The 19,723-nt window shown below is 42.0% G+C and overlaps 1 protein-coding gene across 3 annotated transcripts in view; it reads left to right on the plus strand.

Annotated features, from left to right (window-relative positions):
- NRK (Nik related kinase) overlaps positions 1-19,394 on the plus strand; it is a 111,884-nt gene extending 92,490 nt beyond the window's left edge. For all 3 annotated transcript variants that reach the window (XM_033137427.1, XM_033137425.1, XM_033137428.1), the window contains 4 exons: positions 2,035-2,184; positions 6,752-6,911; positions 16,188-16,327; positions 18,601-19,394. In XM_033137427.1, the coding sequence (XP_032993318.1) occupies positions 2,035-2,184; positions 6,752-6,911; positions 16,188-16,327; positions 18,601-18,684 (534 nt within the window). In that variant the 3' untranslated portion in view covers positions 18,685-19,394. The remainder of the gene's footprint in view (positions 1-2,034; positions 2,185-6,751; positions 6,912-16,187; positions 16,328-18,600) is intronic.
- Positions 19,395-19,723: the final 329 nt, after the last annotated feature.

Below are 19,723 nucleotides of genomic sequence, written 5' to 3' on the forward strand. Positions count from 1 at the left end.
AAGTTGCATAAATTTGCATATGAGAGGGAACTTGTCTGTATCACAGAAGGCAATGTAATGGAAGGCAGAGGGGGGTCTGCCCAATCCAGGTTTTTGTTCCCTTCCTTATATACTGTAACTGCTAAACCCAGGTAAGCCAGGCATGCCAGAGACTAGGTTATCACCTAGGTTATGCTGCTTTTAACACTGGACAGGAGTGCTTTCTTGGGGATTCAAGCCAAATACTTAGAATTGTAGAGTTGGAAGACCCTTCTCTGCCTGAAATCCTGGGACTCAGCTACATTAGTAAAGAAACAGTGATTTGAATGCACTATAAACATGCAACACCAGAGGGCACCAGACAGCAGGAAATTTTAAAACGTGATTTTCCATATATATATATATATATATATATATATATATATATATATATTATAACTATACTGTGTCTAGATCCACCTCTTGAGAGCCACTACCACCGGTTTAGATGGGAAAACAGACTAGCCTGGTAAAAGGCAGATAGGTTCTGGTGCATTAAAATATTTTTTTTTTAAGTAAGAATAGAGTTTTACTCACATTCAGTTCACAGCAGTAATCTGTTTTTTTTAAAAAAAATATTTTATTGAATTTTCCATACAAACATAAAACAAACAACACACACATTACAAATTAAACAAAAACAGCCAAATGAAACAAACAAACAAAAAAGCTATTTACTCTAACTTCATTTCTATTCTTCTTTGGGGGGACTTCCCCCGTTTCCCTCTTCTGCGTTCAGTTCTAATTTACTTTAGTAACTTCTTAACTAATAGTTATTTAAAAAAATCAAAATCTGCTGCCTTCTTCATTGGCCAGAAAGATTTATAATCTCGTAATCTCACTGATTAATCAGGCAAGGGTTGCAGCACTACTGCCTAATTTGCACCACGGTATTAAAATGATTTCACTGCCCATTCCCTCTTTCCAGATAAACTTGAGAACCATGGTTCTGTGAAGGTAGGCTAGAGATTTCAAACAAAAGGCCTTTCAGCATTTTGCCAAATTACAGGGAGCCAGTGTGGTGTAGACTCATGATCTGGTGAACCGGGTTTGCATCTTTGCTCCTCCACGTGCAGCTGCTGGGTGACCTTGGGCTAGTCACACTTCTCTGAAGTCTCTCAGCCCCACTCACCTCACAGAGTGTTTGTTGTAGGGGAGGAAGGGAAAGGAGAATGTTAGCTGCTTTGAGACTCCTTCAGGTAGTGAAAAGCGGGATATCAAATCCAAACTCTTCTTCTTCTTCTTCTTCTGAATTATTTGGGAGAAGCCATGACAGGAAAGTGGTCTAAGGCTGCTATAAATTTATAGTGTAGCATGTGTTTGCCCAAACTCACTATTTTTCTCATTCATTTATTTTGATGTGGGATTAGATAGGGAGCTTTATGGGAACATGAATTCAGCTCGCATAACTTGGGCTATCTCATAGATATGTCATAGAATCATAGAGTTGGAAGGGACCCTGAGGATCATCTAGTCCAGCCCTCTGCAATGCACAAATACGTAGCTTTCTCTTATGGGGATTGCACCTACAACATTGGCATTGTAAGCACTGTGTTCTAACCAACTGAGGTATTCATTGTATCCTGTTTTCATAACTCATAGTCCGTGACTGCAGTCATTCTTTGTGAAAAGGGATGTGGGTGGCACTGTGGTCTAAACCACTGAGCCTCTTGGACTTGCTGAGCAGAAGGTCAGCTGTTCAAATCCCCATGACAAAGTGAGTTCCCATTGCTCTGTCCCAGCTCCTGCCAACCTAGCAGTTCAAAAGCACACCAGTGCAAGTAGATAAATAGGTACTTCTGCGGCAGGAAGGTAAACAGTGTTTCCGTGTGCTCTGGTTTCTGTCATGGTGTCCTGTTGCACCAGAAGCGGTTTAATCATGCTGGCCACATGAACCAGAAAACTGTCTGTGGACAAACGCCTTGGCCTGAAAGTGAGATGAGCTAATCAGGACTCATTTTGGTTTCATGTTTAATTAACAATAAGATGCACAGTGTCTGATTCTTCTCTTTGCAGTCCTTCACTTCACTTCACCACAAACCACTGTTGGTTGACTTGACGGTTGAGAATGGACAGAGGTTAAAAGTGATCTATGGCTCACCAGTTGGATTTCATGCTATTGATGTGGACTCTGGCTCAGTGTATGACCTGTACCTTCCCACACATGTAAGATACATCATTATTTATGAATCATGACAGTTTGCAGGGGGGTTTTCTTCTTCTTCAGCCTATGCAGTTAAAGAGGGTCTCATCGCTATTAATGCTGTGACTATTACCATTATTTGATTTTTTTTCTACTCCACATTTGCATCCACATGGGTCCATAGAAGCCAGAAATTCTCATTTGTTTAACAAGATTTATTGCAATAAATGTAACGATACCTCCAAGTCGTTTGTAATAAATATGAAAGCAGTTAAATATTAAATATTAACAAGAAACAGTTAAGAATGAGAAATTTTAAAACATTTTAAAAGATAATTAAAATTAGCAGTATAAGGTTCAAACAAGGTAATGTCTACGTGTCTGGATAGAAAAATATTTTAACATCTAGTATCCCTGTTGATTGTGGCACCATTCAAGATATAAAGAGCTTTATAAATCTAAGTTGGTCCTCTCTGTGCATGCAGTTTGGGTATTTTAAAGGCAACAGACTAGGTGTAGACACATCTGTGTCTGGCTCCCACTTTCTGTGTGTGTGTGTGTGTGTGTGTGTGTGTGTGTGTGTGTTCTGCATCAATTGGTCATGCAAGTAATACCAAGGCAAAGCATCAGAATTGCTCTCCAGCTCTGCATACCTGTCCTGGTACAGTCATACCTCATGTTATGTTTGCTTCATGTTACGTTTTTTCAGGTTGTGTCCCGCAGTGACCCAGAAGTACCGGAAAGGGTGACTTCCGGGTTTCGCCACTCGCATATGCGCAGTAGTGCTAAATCGCACTTTGCGCATGCTCACAAGTGCCAAATCATGCAGCGCACCTGTGCAAATACGGCACTTCAGGTTGCAGACTTTTCAGGTTGCAAACGGGCCTCCGGAACGGATCCCGTTTGCAACCAGAGGTATCACTGTATATGATTTCTACTCTGGTGGAGAGTTTCCCTTTGACAATGTGTAGGATCATGGCAATGAAAATAATGAATAGAGTTGGATTCTTGCTAGGGACGCTGTCCTTGATCAAGAACTATCTAATGCGGCCAGACTCTCCACATGGTCCCCCTGTGTGAAGATAGTTAGATCTCTGGCCCACTATTTGAGTGATCTGATCCTAATGTTAATGGTTCACTTTGAGAGCCATTGTTATCTGCGATTGTCATCGGCTCTCATCATAGCTCTGGTAAGGAGCACATCACGGCGATCTTCAGCTCAGACAATTACATAGTCTAAGAGGTGCCAGTGGTCCAACCGAGGGTGCCTCTATGATGTTTTAAATTTATTATTTTGTCGAAAGGGTGTGTTAATAAAAACAAGGTTGTGCGCTGCACATATAGTTAATCACCTGGTAAACCTAAGACATCCTGTTTTGTCTTGTTGTGATCTTGCACGATTTTGCACTGTGATTCCCCCCCCCCCCAAAAAAAAGTTTTTGGGAGGGGCATGATCTCACATGGGTCACCTTTTTTGAGGGGGCACAATCTCGCATAGGTCACGTGACTTACATGGGAGTGTGGCCCCGGAAGATGGTGTCCTGGTTTTTTGTTGCAACCTGTTGGAAGGTATGGCATAGGTGAGTTTTGAGAAGAGTTTGTAAAGAGAGGGTGAGAGGTGGCACCACCTTTTGAGCAGAAGGTACAATGGCAAAGGGGAAATGTCAGAGCCTCAAAAGAAAAATGATGCCAGTCACAGCAGCCCCCAATTTAATTAGGTATGTAGAGAAGCAATATTTCCCAGCTCAATGCCCTCAATATGAGAGCTCCCCGTGGATGGTTGTGACTCTATTCTGCTCACTTGTCTACCATGAGACAGAGTGCACTAAAAATACACTTTACCCCCAAGAGTGCAGGAGCTTAAATAAGTGTGTCATTCCTGCAGCTGCTGGGACTTGTTGTTCCAGGAAGGGTCCAAATGTGAGAGGTTCGCTATATAATTTTCTTCAAGGAGGTTTCTGGAATCAGCATCCTAGGCATCCTAGGCTTCTTTTAAAGGCAGCAGACTAGGTGTAGACACATCTATGTCTGGCTCCCACTTTCTCTCTCTCTCTCTCTTTCTCTCTCTCTCTCTCTCTCTCTCTCTCTGTGTGTGTGTGTGTGTGTGTGTGTTCTGCATCAATTGGTCATGCAAGTAATACCAAGGCAACACATCAAAATTGCTCTCCGGCTCTGGATACCTGTCCTGGTACTACGGATAGTGGCTGCAGAGACACCAGACTGCATGGCTGGAATCGGTATACTCACTTTGGCAAGTAAAGCATCTGTGGTTCCTTTATGGGTAAACGTGGCATTGAGGTGGCACAGAAATGCATGTCCTTTGAGTTGCATGTGCCTCTGCGCTTCATGAAAAGCAATAGGGGAGTTCTGGTGTTCTCCTTGTGAAAATGCTAATTGCATGGATCTTTCATAATTGAATTAGATACTCAGGTTAATCCTATTCCTGGTACCATAGAGGATGGGTTAGGACTGTTTTCAGTATGCGTTTTTATCTCAAGGTTCCTTAAAACAAAGCACAACCCTCTTTCATGTGTACTTACTACAAATCCTCTCTCTCCTCCCCCCCCCCCCTCTGGAAGTGGGCTGGGATTTGAGATTTTCTAAATTGCTTAAGAAGAGTTTGGATTTGAATATTTTACAGTGTGAATCACAAGGTTTTTCTGAGAGTGAGTTGAATGTGTATATTCTTTAATGCTGCTTGCTTTTCCTCTGTATTTGTTTGTTTGGGTGTGTGTGTGTGTGTGTGTGTGTGTGTGTGTGTGTTTGACATGCTTTGAACATGCTTTGAACATAAACTTCTGAATGAGCTTTGAGCAATAGGTCTGTGCAGCCTCCCCCCAACCTAGTGCCCCCCCCCAGATGCTGTTGGGACTCCCATCAGCCCCCATCTGCATGGACAATAGTCAGGAACGATGAAATTTGTAGTCCCAACATCTGGAGCAGACCCAATTTAGAGAAATTTGGGTGTGGCCAACTTTGCATGGAAAATGCCTAGGACTAAACAGCACAGATAGAGGGGAATGTAAACATGGCTCTTTCTCTGGTTAACAGACCTCTGAGGAGACACTTGCATGAGGGCCTTGGTGCTGAGAGAAGGAGATTAACTGTGCCTCACCCACCCTGTTATATTTCCCTCATTTAAGTGCTTCTTATCTGAACACTGCTATTTGCTACAGGTGTGTGTAGGAGGGTGCTTGATTTCTCCTTCCTTCCCAAAGCGAATAACAGATATTGAGAGAGTTTTCCCACGCAGTACCCAACTTGACTCGCTGATATGCCGACCTTTGTGCAGTGCATCTTTTAAAGTTAGCACAGGATTTTGTTGAGACAAAAGCTATCAGGGCAGAAGGCCAATCTCTCCCTCCAAAGTGGAAGAAAGAGGTTGAATGATGGCAAATGGTGCTTAGAATGAAATAAATAGAATAAAATAAATAGGGCTACACTGTGTATTGAGCATGTGCTAAATATGACACCCAGACTAGTAAACTGTTTGTAACAATGGGAGCTTTTGCTGTGTTATTGCACTGTCTGCTTATTTGCAAGTTTAGATGCTGAATTCTTTTAATATATGCAGACTATCCAGAGTTCTCTTGCAAAGCTTTAATGCACCAGTTTTTTTATATCTTTGTTGTGCCTCTAGCTCATTGATGAGTAAATGCAATGCATACAATGCAGTTTTATTTAAATAGGGGAAGCCAAGTGAGTCGACCCTCCAAATCCTCCTTAGATCACTGTCACCACACAAGTAGTTAGTTCTGGAAAGGAAACAATGTTGGTCAGATAATATGAAATCCGCACACTACCTAACAAATTCTAATCCCAGCTTTCCCCTCACTGTTTTTTAGAGCAGCAAGTATGTCTGCTATGCTGTCGAAAAACACTAAGAGAAAAGAAAACCCAAAGTTTATTCTTTGTCCATTCATATCTATATCTATCTGTATCTGTCTATATAGCTTTAATATTACTTTGTCAACTTAGACTTCGTTTTATATGGTTTAGTGTTTGGTTTCTAAAATTTTGCTTGCAAATGTTTTAAAGAAGAGAATCACTAAGTTGAAGTATAATGTATAATCTTTTTCTATAATGCCCTTGTTAGTCTTACTGCATTGAAATTGCTCTTTGCTCACAAGACACAGAATACAAAATGAAATATTGGACTTGGACAGTGACTATTGTATGCTTTTTAATAGTTAAATATCCCCCCTTTAAATACTGACAGTGGAGGTAGAAGATAGCCAGCATGGTTAGTTGTCATTATTATTATTATTATTATTATTATTATTATTATTATTATTAATTTCATTTCTATACCGCTTTAATAGTCTTACCCTCAATAAATTTTCTTATTCTCTTTTGAAGCCATCCATGTTGGCTTTTCACTTAGTAGCTCAGTACTTCTTGCTATTTCTATGGTCTCTAGATCGCCAAATGGCAGCAAGAAGCATAGAGACCTTTTTCAAGCAATCATTATTATTATTGTGGCTTCCAGAATGTTCATTGGTTTTAATGCTCAGTCAGGATTGGTGGACTGCGGTTGCTAAAATGACAGTGTTTTCCATGATATAAATCTCAATAAAAATGTTGTTTCAGATCCAAGGGAATATCCACCCTCATGCTGTTATCATACTCCCTAATACCAGCGGAGTGGAACTTCTTCTTACCTACGAAGATGAAGGGGTCTACATCAACATATATGGACGTTTCTCAAAGGAAAATGTTTTGCAGTGGGGAGAAATGCCAGCATCTGTAGGTAAGTATGAAAAGAATACAGCCGCCCCGATGCCATGCAAGGGAGGGAAAATGAGAACTAAACAGGATCAGGCCCAAAGCCCATCTAATCCTGCATCTTGTTCTCACAGTGGCCAGCTGAATCTTTATTTATTTATTAATTAGAATCATATGCCACTTGATCCTTAAACAACAACAACCTCAAAAAGAACAAAACAATGAAGTTATCAGCAAAAACAATTATCTAAAACAATCAAAACGTAATAATTAAATCCAACCATCAACTAAAACCAGATTAAAACACCTGTCAACATTCTACATAACTGGATAGGCTTGCCTAAACGAAAATGTTTTTAGCTGGTTCCCAAAAGACGACAGTGAAGGTGTGAGCCTATTATTATTATTATTATTATTATTATTATTATTATTAAAATTTGCATACCACCCTTCAGCTGTAGATCTCAGGGTGGTTCACAACATATGGATGACTCTGAGTTCCAGTATTACGACAGAGGGAGAAAATCATTGCTTTGCTTTCTCCATTCCATACACAGTTCAATAAACCTCTGTTATGCTTCCTGTTAGTCACTGTTTTTCTAAACTAACAAAACAGAAAATTGAAAGGTGCCCCAGATCATTCTGCTCCTGTTGTCCGTACACTGGCTTTTCTTCTTGGGGAAAAGGCACACGGCACCTAGTTGGAAAGCATTTATCTCCCTCTCATGTGAGAACTTGGGAACAACCAAAGAAGTTGAATGCTGGGACACTCCAGGTGGGCAAAAGAAACTCCTTCTTCACACGGTGTGCAGTTAAAACTATGGAACTCACTCCCGCAAGATGTGATGATGGCCACCAACTTGGATGGTTTTAAAAGTGGATTAAACAAATTCATTTATAACGATTTAAAATTAAATTAAATTAAATTAAAGAACATTTCCCAAGAAACCAGAAGCCTTTCTTTTGGGAATGGTAACAACATAAATACCTTAAAAAATCTGACAGGCATGAGACTTAGGGCATGTAAAGTCATGGTTGGCTACTGTGGGAACAGCATGCTGGACTAAATGGAGCAATTGGGCTGTGCGCATTAAAAAAGCTCAGTCATTCTCTGAATAGCATCAGTCATCTGCACCAGGGCTGGGCAGAATCAGGATACTTGCTTGCAGGCATTGATAAGTCTCTCCCCCACCCTGAGGGGCCTACTATCACCAAGCCCCCATTAAAAATCCATTACCAGAGTCATGTGGGAAAGCCATGTAAGAGCCAGAGTTGTCTGCACTGAAGCCTGGTCCTGAAGAGCTGAGATGGGGAACCTGTGGCACTATGAATGTCATTGTTTTTGAACTCAGTTTTCCATTACAGTGGTGCCCCGCAAGACGAAAATAATTCGTTCTACGAATTTTTTCGTATTGTGGTTTTTTCGTCTAGCGAAGTGGCAATGACAGCCGCGCTCCGCTAAACGAAAAGGAAAAAAAAGACGAAAATTTTTCGTCTTGCGAAGCAGCCCCATAGACTTTTTCGTCTTGCGGGGCAGCTTCCGCTAGACGAATGCCGTTCGTCTAGCAAGTTTTTCGTCTAGCGAGGCATTCGTCTAGCGGGGCACCACTGTATTCCTGACTTAAGGGACAAGCTGACTTGAGCTAGTGGAAGCTGAGCTATGCACATGCTACACATTTAAAGCTCAGGCCTTATCCCCAAAGAATTCTGGGAGCTGTAGTTTGTTAAGGGTGCTGGGAATTGTAGTTTTGTGAGAGGGTAAATATATTTTAAATACACAGGCCACAGGTTCTGTGTCCCTGCCATTCCGCTCTTTCTATTTCTGCCTCCCTTTCAGAGGGAGATAAACCATACAAATGTGATTTCCTAAGGTTCAGGCATTAGCTTCCAAGCCCTGTCGCATACATGTTACTTCCTCCACAAAGCTGCAGCCACATTGCATCAGGGGCATTATTATTATTTTTTAATCCCTATGAACCAGAGTAGCTCAGAGTCTCATTTAGTATGCCATCATTGCTTTAATGTTGCAAATTCTGGGGAGAATACCAAAGTATTCTCATCTCATCTACTGGATTATACTGGTGGCTCCCTAATCCATGCCAAGGTCACTCTGTTGCTCCCCACCCAATGCTCTAGGAGATCCTGCCAGTATTCTTGGAACTGTTTCCCAAACGAAATGGACCAATCTGCAGGCTGTGATCCACTTTCCAAAGGTGTCCCAGTGCAGTGCAAGCTGGTTTCTCCCCCAGCCCCATGCCGCGGCTGACATTTCTAAGCAAACTCTGAGCTCCGGTATCCTTCTCTAATTCACATTGGCCTAAATTAGGAATATATGACAGTGTTTGAGGTGCAGCAGGGAAGAAAGGGAGAAAAACACAAAAAAACCTTGGGAGGCCAAGAAACATTTGTGTTCTCAGATGCTGTTCACCGAGGGCTTGTCTAGCCTTGAGCAGCAAAGGTTGTTGATAGTGTATGTTCTTATAGCCTCATTGGGCAGCAGCTGCCAAGCTCACCCCTGATTCAGAGCTTCATGGCAAAAGCATGGAGAAGCTCTGTTTGAAAAATGGTTCATTTCTTTATAGAGCAAGGCTGGACACCGTACGCTGCTGCTTTTTTGGCATCATAGTCCTCGTTCTTTCCCCTTCCCAATTTTATTTTATTTTTAACAGAGCTGTAAGATATAATTAACACATGCCAAGATATTTCTTTTCCATGCCACATTAATTTTCAACACTGGATATACGATGCTGAGTCCTTGCATCCTGATAATCTAGCCTTAGTAGCACGGCGTGAAGCCTTATCGAAGGTAGAAGAATCATTAGCCAGTAAGATTAAGTATCTAGCTTTAGGTACTGAACCTGTTTAAAAGCCTGATTTAAAATGCCCACAGAGACTGCAGCTCTGTACATAAAGTTTTGGAGGGAATCAGGAATACCCAGAATACCTCAAAAACGTCTTTTCTTTTCTTTTTACGATTTTGCCAAGAAAGCTCAACAACTTTGCCCAAAAATAAAAAATATATAAACACCTAAAAACAAAACCTCAGCAACTTTTCCGTCTGAAATATGGCAACCCCAAGAGAGGCCAGCATGCTGCTTTAGAAGCAGAACATTTGTGCTTGTGTGTGTGTTTTATTATGGTGCAATATTATCTCCCCAAGGGCCCTGGTGTATCTCTGCTCCTTGAAAAAATGCAGCGAAAGAAATGGTAGAGATGGAATTGTTTTATTTTTATGTTCTTCAGACTTGGGACAAGAGGAGGGATCAAATAATTGGAATGAGTGCCAAGGGCCCGGTCTGCACGATGCATTTAAAGCACTATCATGCTCCCCACCACCACCAAAGAATCCTGGGAACTGTAGTTTGTCAAGGGTGCTGAGAGCTTTTAGGAGACATCTAGTTCCCTCCCAGAGCTACAATTCCCAGGGTTAAACCACTCTGGTAGGAATTGTTGCTTTGTGAGGGGAATAGATGTTGTGTCTCCTAACAACTCTCAGCAACCTTAGAAGACTACGGTTCCCAGGAATCTTTGGAGGACTGTTTAAAGTAGAAAGGAGAAGCAAGAAGGTGTTTTATTCCAGAAGTGTTTCAGACAGCATTTTTTTCCCCATATTGGAACATTTCCCAAGTCAATCTATCCTACCTGATGATAATGACTGAGAAAACAGTTTTTCATAGACAGATGGCCTTCGTTTCTGAAGTTATTTTACTCTAGTATCTGTTCCCACGTAAAACACCCCCAAACAGTGATACGATGCAGCTGTGTAGTTCTAGCAGCAGCGTCCAATTAACTCCCTCTGTGACCTTCTAGTACAATTAAAGAAGCATTCCCTTCATCTCCGACTGAGTCTTCTGTTTAAATTGCTATGTTGCTTTACTGGAACTAGGGTGCTTACTAGGGTTTACTTCATAAACTGCATAGAAGTCTAGGTTAGCATTAAGCTGCTAATTTATGATGAGGATGATCGTGAGGGTGAATGAGAATAATAAATTTACCTATGCCCCTAGTATCACAGCATCATAAGTTTCCCCTCTCCTGCCTGGTACTGGCAGCCAACCAGCACTGAGGGGTCAGAATGGTCTGCCCACAACTGAGAGCTCCCTCAGGTTTTCCTGGAATTGATTTTGATATAAAGAATGCAGGCCCTCCAAGTGTCCCTATTTTCCAGGGACAGGCCCAGATTTGCAGAAGCCATCCCGGTTTCTGATTTGATCCTGGAATGTCCTGCTTTTCCTTAGGGCATCCCTATTTTCATTGGAGGGTATGGAGTTATGCGACCCCCGAGCCAAGGAGATAACCGTTAGAAGACATCTGAAGGCAGCTCTGTATAGGGAAGGGTTGGTTTTTTTTTCATGCTTAATGTTTTATTATGTTTTTTTAAATAAGTTGGAAGCTGCCCAAAGTGGCAATTCAGTCAGATGGGTAGGGTATAAATAATAACATCATCATCATCATCATCGAATAGAACATCCCTATGTTCATAAGAGAAATGTTGGAGGGTACAAGAATGTCATGGATCAACCAAATACACTAGAATGTTGTGAGGATTAGTTCATTGTTAATTTTAACAGGGGGTTAAGACAAACCATGGAAATAAGGTAGCCAGTAGCAACTACCGATAATCATGAATGACAGCTATGGACCACCTCCCATATTGGAAGTGGTACTTCTCTGAATACCAGTTTCTGGGAAATCACGTACAGGAGAGAGATATTGCACTTCAGTCCTATTTGCAGACTTTCTGTAGATAGAATAACAACACAATAACATCAGGTTGGCCAATGTGAGAACAAGATAGATAAGATGGGCCTTCGGTCTAACCCAGCAGGTCTCTTCTTAAGTTTCTTTGTTCAAAAAACAACAACAATGCAAAATGATGTGCTGTAAATTTTCTTAATAAATAAAACAAATGCACCATTAACATTATTTAATGGGGTTTGCTAGGCTTGATTAACATGAGTCTGACCAAACTGCGGGAGGCAGTGGAAGACAGGAGTGCATGGCTTGCTCTGGTCCATGGGGTCACAAAGAGTCAGACACGACTAAACGACTAAACAACAACAGGCTTGACTAGGTTCCAACAAGAGAAATCTTTCTTTCCTTGTTTATTTGTGGTTAAGTTTCTCAATTGCTTTGTCTTGCCCAGTGCCACTCAAAGTGACTTATAACCAAAGAGACAGACAATAAACCCTGTATAATAATAATAATAATAATAATAATAATAATAATAATAATAGACAATAATAATTTTATTATTTATACCCCGTCCACCGATCTGGCTGGGTTTCCCACTCTGGGCAGCTTACAGCATATATAAAACATGGTAAAGTATCAAACATTAAAAATTTCCAGATACAGGGCTGCCTTCAGATGTCTTCTAAAAGTTGTGTAATACTTTTATCTCTTTGACATCTGATGGGAGGGCATTCCACAGGGAGGCTGCCACTGCCAAGAGGGCCTTCTGCTTGGTTCCTTGTAACTTCATTTCTCGAAGTGAGGGAACCAGCAGAAGACCCTCAGAGGAGGAGTTCAGTGTCTGGGCTGGACGATGGGGGTGGAGACGCTCCTTCAGGTATACAGGACCGAGGCCGTTTAGGGCTTTAAAGGTCAGCACCAACACTTTGAATTGTTCTCGGAAATGTATACTGGGAGCCAATGCCAGTCTCTCAGGACTGGTGTTATTATATGGTCCCAGCGGCCACTCCCAGTCACTGGTCTAGCTGCTGCATTCTGGATTAGTTGTAGTTTCCGAGTCACCTTCAAAGGTAGCCCCACAGCCGCTAGGAGTTGGCTCATATGGAGGAAGCACATGAAGAAGGGCCTCGGATGATGATTGCAAGTTTTGGGTCACTGCATATGGGAAGAGGCAGTCTTTGAGATGTTGCGGTCCTGAGCCGTTTAAAGGCTAAATTGTTCTTTTTGACAGATCCCCATAGCCACCCAATTGTCTTGAAGTTTGTAGGAATATAGGCTAGCTCTGAATTGCAACTAACTGCTACTTACACAATGTTAGGAATAAAAAGAAGGCTTTTGCAAAAATTGGTAAGGGATGAAATATAATTTATCGATGCAGGACAAGAAAAACCCATCATAGTCATTTTAAGCTGACAGAAGCTATGTAGCCAATTTAGTAATTGGAATGAGGAAACTTGACTCCATGGGGAAATTAAAATTATAGAACTCCAGTATTTAATTTATTGACTATTCTAGAGGTGTATGACTAAAAGACGGGGTTTTGTCGGACAGGAAGAGAGGATGATACTTTGGAAACAGAAGCTGCAAGTTTGAAATTTACCTTATCCAAAAGTGGGACCTCCCCAAATCTACACTACAAGCATATATCGGTTTTATTCTAGTTAGTTAACTGTCATGGCTTCCATAATGTCTCTGTGATCCTTGGGAGAGTTTTTACCTCATTACCCTGGTTTGAGTCCTCTCCAGAGCAGGAGAAAACAAGCTTGCTCCACCCTCCATGTAACAACCCTCTAGATATTTGAAGGTGGCTATCATATCTCCTCTCAGTCTCCTCTTCATACTATCAAGAATAGCAGCATTCATTAAGAAATCAAAACTGGCAATGAGTTTTAACAGTTAGAGCCAGTATAATATGGTAGTTAAAGGTGTTGGATTAGGGTGGGGAAACTTGAAACTCACTGGGAAAGCTTGGTGCAGCCACTGTCTCCCACCTACCTCACAGGGTTGTAGTGAAGATAAAATAGTGGGAAGTGATATGATCATAGAATTGAAGAGTTGGAAGGTCCCCCTAGGGTCATCTAGTCTAACCTTCCACAATGCAGGAATCTCAACACATGGTCCCCCCTCCAGTTTGAAACCATGCCGGACCCTGCTTAGTTTTGCATGTCCCTCTTATATTTTCTTAGCAATGTGGCTGAAAATACAAATGCATTAACACGGGCAGATAAATTTGGTTAAAATTTTCTGAAATATACTCGGAGTCAAGTGTGAATTTCATGCTCTTTATTCAGCTGATAGTAGCAGTGAATGAATCTTTCCCCAAAACGTCTGCTATATATACATTATTTACACAATGGGCCCCACGTGATTGGCTAATTCCGGGCTACTCCTGTAGGCCAATCAGGTTGCGGATTCACTTCCTCCAGGAGCCTGATTGGCTGCTCTTGCAGGCCAATCAGGTCACTGATTCACTTCCACCTGGAGCTGGATTGGGTGGCTCCTGCAGACCAATCAAACTGCTGCATTCTGGATCCTATTGTTCTATCATTCAGCTCAGTACATAACATTTTCCATATTATTTTCTTGCAAAAAGAATGGAATGCACAGATTTACTTTAAGAAGAAATTTACAAATGCACAAAGGAAATAGAATTTTCCTAACAGAGTCACCACAGAGAAACACCATGGTTCAGTGGTAGCACATCTGCCTTGCATACAGAAGATTCCAGGTTCAAACCTTGGCATCTGCTAGTAGAGCTAGGATTGTCCCCTGTCTGAAATCTTGAGTTTCTGCCAGTCAGTGTAGGCACTTCTGAGCTGCACGGCCATTTGTCAGACCAGTGTAAGGTAGTTTGCTGTGCTCCAAATGTCCAGAATTTTGTATCAGCGGAAACCGGAGTAATACGCAACTAGACTGTATCTCACTTCATTGCAGGAGAATTGTAGTAAAAAACAAACAAACCCAGAAGTTTCTAGGTTAGAAATCCAGAATCTCTTGGACCAGAGACTTATTCTCAAGCATCTAACAACAGAGTTAGCTATATATTTATAGGAAGGCTAAGCCACAACATGATACCTGGATGACTGAACAATAGATCAGGCAAGCTCAGACTTGCCCTGGAGGAAACACACATCCTGTGTTCTCTGGTTGCCAGCACACTTCTGAGGATGCTTTGTGGCTCTCTAGAAATGTCAGCTAACTGTAGCCTTGCTCTGTAGAAATGGAAGAAACCTGGCCCAAACTGTTGCAGCCTCCCTGAGAATTATATTTAACCTGGAAAATTTAGTATAACACTGTGACACCTTTGCTCAAAGAATCCTGAGAGTTCTACTCAGTGAAGGCAAAGAGAATTCAGTTAAAGATATTGGGACTCCTCCACAATACCAATGCAAACGCATTTACTGTTCCCTTGGGAGATGATATTACCACTAGGAAGCAGGAGGTGAACCATGATTCATAATAGTTTCTCCACACACATGGGAGATGGGTAAGGAGAGGAATCTTGACCAACCCAAAATTCTGTTTGTTAGCATATAAAGCTCTGGCTGCATATTAAGGAAGGAAGCAATGCAAATGCCAACTCTTAGTGAGCAGTAATGCAGATATAAATTCTGACAGACAGTCCATAGCCACACCCCTTCTAAGACTAGACAACGAGAATGAACCTTTGATCAATGCAGACATTATGGTTTCAATTCCAAGGCAGCTTTCTTGCTTCACATTGGACCTGACGAAGAGTTCTGGTGAACTCAAATGTTTGAGGACCATTTTGTGACATTTTGATTGGTCAGAATAAAGGGATTCTAGAAAATGAAGACATCAGTTATGAGTTATAAAGGGAACCAATGGTGCAGACTCATTCTGTGCAACTTGGCATTATTATTATTTTACATTAATCTCTGCTCACCTGGGGCTCCGTGGAGCGATGTTTGCCCCCCCCCAGCCATGGCCCAGTTCCAGTGCCATCTTCTTCCCGCATGACCATGCTGTAAGGGAATGCCTGGTGACTCTGACTTTGGCCGCGGTGGCCTGGCAGGGTGGCCTAATTTCAACGGGTCCAACAACTTGCAGGTGGAGAGGACTAAACCAAGCTTGCAAATTTCCTGTTTATTTTTATGGTTCACCCCTCACCACACTGCTGGCATCATGCACCTGTGAGAGCAATGATAAAAACAGAATAATTGCATGGCCAGCACAGTATGCCTGTTTTTGGACACTATAAGCTACAATAACTGCATATCCCAGTATCGGGACAGAGCTGGGCTTTTGGGTTGACATCATTGGAATCTGTGCTCCCATGAGCACTGCGAACCAATCAGAACCATGATTAATCTTAATTTCTCAGGTAATTTTTCTGAACTTTCATATTCAACACATAATGCACAATTTTTATAGTTTATAGTTATTTGTTTTATATTGCTTACCAAAAAAAAACCCCAACCACATAACATTCCCACATCCTTGACAAACTCCCTTTAAAAAAAAAACCCTGAGAATTATCTTTTTTATTTTTGTCCCTCCCTGTCCTTGTTCCCATATGCCACTGTCACACACCTGCCTTCTTTGTTTTACTCTAATAACATGTGTTCCTTTTGTGTTTTTAAAGCCTACCTTCAATCGAACCAAGTTATGGGCTGGGGAGAGAAAGCTATTGAACTGCGCTCAGTGGAGACAGGAAGCCTGGAAGGTGTGTTTATGCACAAGAAAGCACAGAAGCTGAAGTTTCTTTGTGAAAGGAACGATAAGGTACATGTGCTAAACGCTGCAAGATCACACACCCAACATAAGAAAGACAATTTGTTGCATTGGTTCTCTTCTTCATGAGAGGCAGGGCTCTACATCAGATTGGGGGGGGGGGGCTTGTGAGAGGATCAGCAAGCTGTCAGTTGTTTATAGCTGCTGAGGGAGGCAGCTCTGCACCCAGAAGGTATTGTTGGAGTACCTTTGCCTGCCTGAAAAATCCCTGCGAAGGGGAAGCTACCATTGGGCACAGGACTGTCTTAAGCATATGCGGCGCCAGGGTGCAAAGATCTGCCCGGCACCCCCACCCCCGGTTGCGCAGTCCCAGGCGCGCAGGAGTGTGGAGCTGGCCAGCCACCTCAGCATCTCGCTGGCTTGGTCACCCCCGAACTCGTGGCACAGAGCCACCCGCAGCAGAAGAGCCTGTTGCGGTGCTCCGACCGACGGGCGGGCTCTTCCCCGGACTAAACTCTCGGGCCCCAGACTCTCAGCTGGCACGGCGATCCCTCCGGCGCCCCTGTTCCCTGGGGAGCAGCGCTGCCGGCACGCAAGCGCCCGGCCGCCAGCGGGGCCGCACGACTCCCCCACTCGCGAGGGCGATTGCAGCCTGCCTGGGAGCGGCATGGGTGGCAGCGGCAGTGCTGCCGGCCCGCGAGCGCCCAGCCACCGGCGGGGTTGCATGGCTCCTCCGCTTGCGGGGGCGCTCCTGGGGGTGCTGGCGCCCTGCACCAGTAGCCCCAATGGGTACTGGTATCCCCATTGCCGCCAACCTCCTGGTGTTTTGTAATCTTTGGATTTATTCACATGTGTACAGGCAAAGCATAAATAATCTAAGCACTCCTGCAATTAGCAGACCTACTGCTTTTTGTGATCAGATCCCCAGATGTTTTCAGCTCACACCCCCCAACTCAGCTCTCTCTGCATCTCTCTCAAACTGCTGTTTTGTGTTTTGTTTTGTTTTGTTTTGTTTTGTTTTGTTTTGTTTTGTTTTGTTTTAATATCCAAAAACCTGCTTCTACTATTTTACACAGATACACTCAGGCTTGGGAAAGGCATCAAATTTCATCCCCCCCCCTTTTTTTTAAATTCATAACATTCTTGAGAAATTTCCCAATTTTAACGGGGTGTTGTTTGGTGGTGGTGTCAAGTTATTTTAATTTATTATTTGCCCTTCCTTCCCCCGCCCCCATGGTCCCAGGGTGGGTTACAATTAAAAATACAACATATAAAAATGAATAATAGGAGTGTTGTGTGTGCATGATTATGGTATAATTTATCTATGCTTATGTTTAAATGTGCTGTAAATTCCATGGAGACCTTTGGTTAACAAGCAGCTAATAAGTCCAATCAATAAATCAGTTAATAATATTTTTCTGGCCCTTTGATCTATTTAGAAGCCATCAACCACCATTAACATTCATTTGTCAATTGCTGAATCACAGCATTGGTCCATCAAGTCTAGCAGGGTCTAAGCCATCTTTCCATAAACTGATGCCTGCTAGTTGTTTGCCTTCCAATTCCCATCAGGCCCAGCCAGCCCTGTGGTCTGGGCAGACTACTCTGTTGCTGAAGATCCAGAAGTTGAACTTGGGAGCTATCTGTGCACTTAACCATTTATGAATCCATCCTGTGCGCACATGACATTAGCCACACTCCATATCAATCCTGTAGTTTCTTGGGGAAATTGCTGTTTCTTTTATAACTGAGCCTACCGCCCACTTGAAACCATTGATAAATGGTTCTAAGAATCTTCTTTTCTGATGCGTGTGAATGGAGAATACACCATGCAGTGACAATTAGTGTACCCTTTTAATAATAATCAGCATGACAAACAAAAGGAAGTGCTTCTGTGTAATTAACTTATGAGATTCATTACTTTGACGCCTTTAAAAAATGAATGAGGAAAAAAATAATTAAGAAGATGCCTAGGACCGGTATTGGTCACTGAGTAGAACCTCCTTGTGCCGCAGCAGTGCACATCTTTATGCCAGATCCTTAGGACAAACTTTCATGTATTGTTTGTAAACACCAAGGTTCATTGGGCTTGCTGCTGTTAGATGCAGAACATTGGAGTTGGTGAAATTTGGTCTGATTCAGCTAGACAGTTTTTGTATTTTTAAAACAGTAAAAGAAGTGCATATCTCTTTGAATTAACATGGTGTGTGGGTGTGGGTGGGTGGGTGGGTGTAGATGTATGTGCCACATTCTCAGATATGGCTAAAATGTTCTTATCAACATAGAGTAACATTAGCTCTCCCCCCCCCCCATTTCTTCTCAAGGTGTTCTTTGCATCTGTTCAGTCTGGAGGCAGCAGTCAAATTTACTTTATGACACTTGGCCAGAACATACTATTCAACTGGTAAATCACATAAGAATGAAATATCGTTTGATCTTTCCCACTGGATGTAAAAAGGAAGCTGGCTACAGACGTTTCCATATTTTTCCACAAGGAGTAACAAGAACCCTACCATCATTATACCGTCCTTCAGCTGTGGAAAAGTTCGATTTTCTTTTCTTTTCACATAAATATTGTAATGTTGTTTTGCTAAGTGTTTTATCTTTTCATTCTGGACAACAATATGTAGATATATGTCTTGCTGTGAGCTGGAAATCCACTTGATGTTAAATTGGTTTTGTACCCTTTTGCTCTTCTTGAAAAATCTTAGCCAGAAGTATTTATCTTCATCTCAGAACTTACAACTTTTACTTCTCAGCAAAAATGACTTATTGGATTCTTTTTTCAGTTGGGGCAAGTCCAGGAGAACTCCCCAGTGATCTGTTGGCCTTAAGTCATTTGGGGCTGCTGGGTTCTCCTGGAGACATCCTGATTTTTATCAGGTTTTGAAACCTTGTATACATAATGACAGTACACTGCTATATACACCATTACAGTATAATGTACTTCTAATGATATTTTAAACAGCAATTTATTGCTTACAGACATGGGGTGTTTGTTGATGGATCCTACAAATCTTGCTTGCACAAGTGGCCCTTATTTCAAGTGCAGGATCCAAGCTCCTTCTAGTTTTTTTGGTGACATAATCTGGTTTCAATAGAAATTGCTATTTATGTACAAGTCTGTAAATATTTTCTTTTCTCAACCCAAAGAAACAAGGGCCACAGTTCACTGGGGACTTCTTGCTGAAATGGGGGTGGTTCCTTCTCATTTCAGTGGGATCTTAACACAGCAGAAGTTGCCAGTTGTTCAAACTGATTAGCCTTTAAAAACTAGAAAACTCCTGATACACATTGTGTATGAATTATGTCTGAGCAATAGTGACACACTGGTGTTTTTCCACCATGAAATTATATTCTCAGGGGTTTATATTTTGGGCTACTCTAGACTTCAGCTTTCAGGTTTACATGTGCAATTGTGACTTTGCTAAAGTTCATGCAATACTT

The sequence above is a fragment of the Lacerta agilis genome, chromosome Z (genome assembly GCF_009819535.1).
Source record: "Lacerta agilis isolate rLacAgi1 chromosome Z, rLacAgi1.pri, whole genome shotgun sequence".
In the NCBI taxonomy this organism is placed as follows: domain Eukaryota; kingdom Metazoa; phylum Chordata; class Lepidosauria; order Squamata; family Lacertidae; genus Lacerta; species Lacerta agilis.